General features: G+C 51.3%; 2 protein-coding genes across 11 annotated transcripts in view; one reads left to right on the top strand and one right to left on the bottom strand.

The window, feature by feature from the left end:
• The window catches only part of RALGPS1 (Ral GEF with PH domain and SH3 binding motif 1), a 222,733-nt gene that overhangs the window by 121,051 nt on the left and 95,682 nt on the right, over positions 1-6,000 (bottom strand). The window lies entirely within an intron of this gene.
• Positions 1-6,000, top strand: part of ANGPTL2 (angiopoietin like 2) — a 36,160-nt gene that overhangs the window by 26,057 nt on the left and 4,103 nt on the right. Inside the window, exons 3-4 of the mRNA XM_021691193.1 lie at positions 3,510-3,703; positions 5,461-5,731. Of these exons, the coding sequence (XP_021546868.1) occupies positions 3,510-3,703; positions 5,461-5,731 (465 nt within the window). The remainder of the gene's footprint in view (positions 1-3,509; positions 3,704-5,460; positions 5,732-6,000) is intronic.

Below are 6,000 nucleotides of genomic sequence, written 5' to 3'. Positions count from 1 at the left end.
GCCGAGGGCAGACGCTTAACCATCTGAGCCACCCAGGCGCCCCAAAAATAAAAATTTTTTAAAAGACTCTAAAATAGGGGCGCCTGGGTGGCTCAGTTGGTTGAGCGACTGCCTTCGGCTCAGGTCATGATCCTGGAGTCCCGGGATCGAGTCCCGCATCGGGCTCCCTGCTCGGCGGGGAGTCTGCTCCTCCCTCTGACCCTCCCCCCTCTCATGTGCTCTCTCTCTCTCTCTCTCTCAAATAAATAAATAAAAATCTTAAAAAAAATAAAAAATAAAAAAATAAAATAAAAAAATTTAAAAAAAAAAAAATAAAAGATACTAAAATAGTTGAAAATAGGCAAAGGACACCAAAAGGTAAGCAAAGTACAAAAATAAATCACCAATAAAGATTTTGGAAAGGTATTCATACCTTGACAAATAAGTGTAAATTTTTATTTTTTAAACCTGGCTGACTGGCAAAGATTAAAAATAGTCCTAGGGACACAGAGATTAAGTCAGCCTGGGCCCCCCACCCTGGAGTTCACTCAGGTTGGGGAAAAAGAAGAGAGCTTTAGACTATGAGCTCTGGACCATCCAGACCACCTGGGTTCTGACACTGGATCTGTCCCTTATACGCTAAGTGACCTCAGAGGTGTCACCTAATGTCCCCATACTCCCATTTCCTCATCTGTCAAATGGGTGACTACTAGCTACCTCACATTTTAAAACACTTGCCTTTTTTTTTTTTTTTAAGATTATTTATTAGAGAGAAAGAGAGCGTGCATGAGCAGGAAGAGGGGCAGAGGGGGAGGGAGATGGAGGGGGAAAGAATCTAGCAGACTCCACACTGAGTGTGGAGCGTGACACAGGGCTTAATCTCACAACCCCGAGATCATGACCTGAGCTGAAACCAAGAGTTAGACACAACCAACTGAGCCACCCGGGTGCCCCTAAAACACCTGCTTTTAAAAAGACCCCTTGGGACACCTGGGTGACTCAGTTGCTTAAACGTCTGCCTTTGGCTCAGGTCATAATCTCAGGGTCCTGGGACTGAGCCCTGCATTAGGCTCCCTGCTCAGTAGGGAGTCTGCTTGTCCCTCTCCCTCTGCCCCTCTACCCCCTAGCTCGTGCTATTTCTCTCTCTCAAATAAATAAATAAAATCTTAAAAAAAAAAAAAAAAAAGCTCTTTGTAGAAATGTCAATGGTAAAGCTGAAACAACTCATGGCACCCACAAAAGCAACTCAGGCTGGGAGTCTGAGACGGACCCCCCCCCACTCTCCCAGTGGGCCAGACTGTCCCTCTGAGAACCCCACCAGAGTCCCATAGCAACCCTGCAGTAAGAGGGCTGGCTGCTCGTTTTCGGGGACGGGGATGTTGTGCAGGCCTCTGCCGGACCTTCTTGTCACCAGCATTCCCATCAAACAGCCTCTCCTGTGCTTCTGACTTGGGAAAGAGCTGGGAGCCCTCCCACGCCTGCTGCGCGCTCTGCTCCAGCTGTCGGGGACAGACTGACTCTCTGCCTCGGTCCCTGGGGCTAGGGGCTGAACACAAGCAAAACCTTTTTCTCTTTCCTGAATGCTCTTCCTGGAGGTCCGGCCTCCCCTTCCCCAGGATGGAAGAGGCACAAGGCAAAGAGGAAAGCAGCTGCTTGTGCCACATCTCCCAGGCTGGTGCTGGGGGTCCTGACCCATCCCTTGAGGGTGAAGAGGGCTAGTGAACAGGTAAATGGGTGAGAAGCTCTCCCTGGAGGATGAAGAAGGAGAACCCTGGGTTAACTGTCAGTGGTAAACACCTATGCAGACCTTTCTTCGGGGTGTTTTATTAGGCACTGGGGGCAGAGAGGGGTGATCAAGACCACTCCTGCCCTTCCATTAGGTTCCTGGTGGGGATGCTCAAACACAGCGCAAGGGCTCAGGAGAAGCCCACCCAAGCTGCCTAGCAAAACCCCCAAAACCCAAACTTTTCTCATTTAACCAACATGTACGGACTACACAAGCCCAACTACAATCAGGAATGACTTTGAGAAGTTTGATCTACAGGGAAAAAGCTAAGTACACCTGCCACTGATGCCCCTCCCTGACATGCAAAAGAGAAAGGGCAGGAATGCACAGGAATTCAAGTTCAAAGAAGGCTGGTGAGGTCAGCTCGCCCTTGCTGGGCATCAGAGCAGCCCCCATCCTGCCCTAGGCTTCCACTACCCAGCGCAGGACCTGCCAGGGCTGGGGCTCAATAAATAGTTAGGGTCAACATATACGTTCATAGAAAGAACAAGATGGAACTTTCTTAGCACTTTTGGTCTTAACCATTCTTGGTTTGAGGAGTATTTTGAAGAGAAGCTAAAGCAAATTGTGGCAATTTTATTTTTTTTTAAATAATGTAGTTCAATGGCTAGGTCCTGAAAAACTTCTGAAGGTTCCTGAGATCAATAAGGAAGAACCTAGCTTCTCTGGACCTTGGAGACTCCAGTTTCAACCTTCTTGCTGATGAGACCGACATCCAGGAAACCGCCAAGAGAGGTGGGGTAGGGGTGGTGAGAGGCTTATGGTAGCTGCTCAGATTCCACAGCAGCACCTGTTCCTTCTGACTGGGCTGCCCAAGCTCAGTGAAGTCCCAGAAAATCACAGAACCCATCTGGTCTCAGTTTCAGAAGAGAGCCACAGACCGGAAGGCTTCCTAGACATCACCCTTCAAGTTTGAAGACCTGCTTACAGAACAGTGACCTCAGAGTGTGTGAGCTCTGAGTGTCTGGCCCTAAATGGGCTTCCTTTGGAAAATATACAAATTGGGCTGAATAGGACTGGTCCCCCTCAAAAAAGCTGTTTGGAGGCCAGTGTCTGAATCAAAAATATCCTGAAACCTCTGGCTACATGGCCAAATTCTGGACACTGCTTGGGCACTGTGACTCCGTGGAAGTTCATCACTAAAGACTGCAATTGTCCCTGAGCACTGTCACTGAAAAGACAAGCGTGGAGTCAGAACAGAGGTGGCGTGGGCCAACCTCAGCCCTCGGGACTCAGGAGAGCAGTAACTCATCTCCCTGCCTGGGGCGGAGCTGATCCATACTGTGATCCTTACTGCGGCATGTTGATAGGCACATCTCTTTGCATAATATGACCAACCTAAAAGATAAATCACCCTAGGAACTCCACAGAAATGATCTCAGCAATCCCTACAACCTTGGGTGAGGTACCTATGATCTCCCTTCTACAAACCAGGAAAACAGAGAGTTTGCAGAGGTAAGGAAGCTTGCCCAAATCACACTGATGGAGTCAGAGCTAAAAGTGGGCCAGGAATCCAGGCAACCTGACTGCTCGCCCTGGACTCTTGCCTTTCTATCATGTTATTTCTCAAACTTACAAAACTAAAATCCCCTCTCACTGCAGGCCTGTGGCTCCCAGCTGGAGCTCTGCTGGAGGTTGTGCCTGCCTGGGGGTGTAGCCAGGGGGGTGGAAGGGGCAGGCAAGAGTGGGACTCCATGTCCACGCCACAGGGAGGTCTGTGACGTGCACACATCTGTGTCCCCAGGCCCATGGAGAGACTGCCTGCAGGCCCTGGAGGATGGCCATGATACCAGCTCCATCTACCTGGTGAAGCCAGAGAACACCAACCGCCTCATGCAGGTGTGGTGTGACCAGAGACACGACCCTGGGGGCTGGACTGTCATCCAGAGGCGCCTGGACGGCTCTGTCAACTTCTTCAGGAACTGGGAGACCTATAAGGTGAGGACCCTGGGCCTGTCTGTGCTGCCCACAAGGTGACTGTGCCACCCCAAGAACCTGACAACCAGTGAGAGAGCCACTTGGGGGGAAGGGGCATGCTGACCTGTCAGGGCCTTTGTGGCCCCATGCAAGAAACACTTGGGTGAGAAAGACACTGACAGGGTCATTTTTGCAAACCCACCAGGGATGGTGGGGAGCAGTAGCCCCTTCCCTGCTTGCCACTGGCAACTGCTGCAAGATACGACTTAGGTGTGCAGACCACACCGTGGACAAGGTGGGAGTTTTGAAATGCTGGTGTGGGGTGGCCCCTCACCCCAGCCCGGGTATGGGGAGCATCCTACTCCCAGCTGGGGCTTCCGGGGGAAGACCTATTCTCGCAGCCCAAAAGGGGCAGGTCCCAAGGGTCTGTTGTAGGAAACTGCAGGAATACTCGGGCCCTAGGTCCCAGGAAGTTGAGTGCTCATCCTGGTGTAGGAAAGGCTGCTGGGCTCAGCCATAATCTGCCGCCTTCCTCTAGATAGAGCAGTACTAAGGATGGCAAGAGTAGCTTGGTTTACCGAATGCCGCCATGCACCATGCCAAGTGTTTCCATCTATTACCTGCTTTAGTTTCACACCAATCCGAGCACGGACATATGAGTATGGACCCAGGTTACAGATGAAAAGAGGAAAAAACTCGCTCAGGGCTGCACAGCTACGAGGTGGCAGAGCAGTGAGCCAAGGCCTCTGACACCAAAGCTCACAAACTACCCTGGCCATGACGTTCACACGTGGCTTTGCATGGCCCCTTCCTGTCCTGGCTGCTTCCAACCTACCTCCTGCCCAACCTGTGTCCTTGCTTTCTTCTCTTTCTCTTCTGCTTCCTAACTGAGAGGCTCCGGAAGACCCGCTCCTTCACCCCTCCCTCCTCTTGCCCATATCATTTTTCTCCGAGGCAGCAGAGCACAGTTGTTAAGACTGGGTTCCTGGTTCAAATCCTGGCTCACCCACAGGCTCTCTGTGACCCTGGGCCTCTGTGGACCTCGGTTCACCCGTTCTAGGGAGGATAATAATAGTAACTAGCTCTTAAGAGTTGGCACAAGGATTAATAAAATAACCTATGTAAAATCCTGAGAACAGTGCCAATATACCGTACTTGCTCACTAAATACTAGCTGTTACTATCATTAATGAGCCCATCTATTTTTAAGACTTTGAGTGCCACCACCTGGCTGATGATTCCTTAAACTACACATAAAAACAATAACAAAACCACTGAATTTAGACCTAGAAAGGAGCCCGGTGGATGTGGCACACACTTGTCACAGCCCATTCCTGTCTGGTGCAGGGAGCTTACACAAGACCCTCACACACAGCTCATTCCCAGACAGGGACACGGACGCTCAGAGAAGGGAAGGATTTGTCCAAGGAACTCTTGTTGTATGCCTACTGTGTGTTGGGCCCTCAGATGACCTCATTACATGCGTTCCTACAACAACACTGTAGGGAAGGCAACACAGTGTCCTCTGTGTTCACACAATGCCCGGCACACAGTAGGCACTCTTTAAAGAGTCTTGAATGATGCATGTTTGAGGCTCAGACGGGCTACGTGACTCATCAAGTCACAGCCAAGTACAGCAGTGGGGATTTGAACCCACGCCTACCTTATGCTCTGCCCATTTCCAGTCTCCTCTGTCCAGGGCTGGGCATCCAACAGTGGGGCCCTGCTGGCTGAGGGCACTGCATACTCCTCACGAATGCTCTCCTCTGTTTTCCCCAGCAAGGGTTTGGGAACATTGATGGCGAGTACTGGCTGGGCCTGGAGAACATCTACTGGCTGACGAACCAAGGCAACTACAAACTGCTGGTGACCATGGAGGACTGGTCTGGCCGCAAAGTCTTTGCAGAGTACGCCAGCTTCCGCCTGGAGCCTGAGAGCGAGTACTATAAGCTGAGGCTGGGGCGCTACCATGGCAACGCTGGGGACTCCTTCACTTGGCACAACGGCAAGCAGTTCACCACCCTGGACAGAGACCACGATGTCTACACAGGTAGGACCCAGTACAGGGCAGGGAAAAGAGGTCAGCCAAAGCCAGAGCTTCTGACTCAAGGCCTGAGAACAGGAAGGTCCCAGGGCCCAGCGGCCCGACCCTGTTCCTACTCCCTAAAGGTCCACTCCTCTGCCCACAGACCCCCTTCACAAAAGTTGGGTCAGAGTGGCATTTACAAAAAGGGAAAGGGAAAGAGGTGTACAGATTACACATCTGTGGGCCACTCTGGGCCAAGCGCTCACGTCACGTCTCTGCCTGAGGCATCAGGT

This window comes from Neomonachus schauinslandi, chromosome 13 (assembly GCF_002201575.2).
Source record: "Neomonachus schauinslandi chromosome 13, ASM220157v2, whole genome shotgun sequence".
In the NCBI taxonomy this organism is placed as follows: domain Eukaryota; kingdom Metazoa; phylum Chordata; class Mammalia; order Carnivora; family Phocidae; genus Neomonachus; species Neomonachus schauinslandi.
The sequence above is the reverse complement of the archived record's forward strand: the minus strand, read 5'-3'. Positions and strand labels throughout refer to the sequence as shown.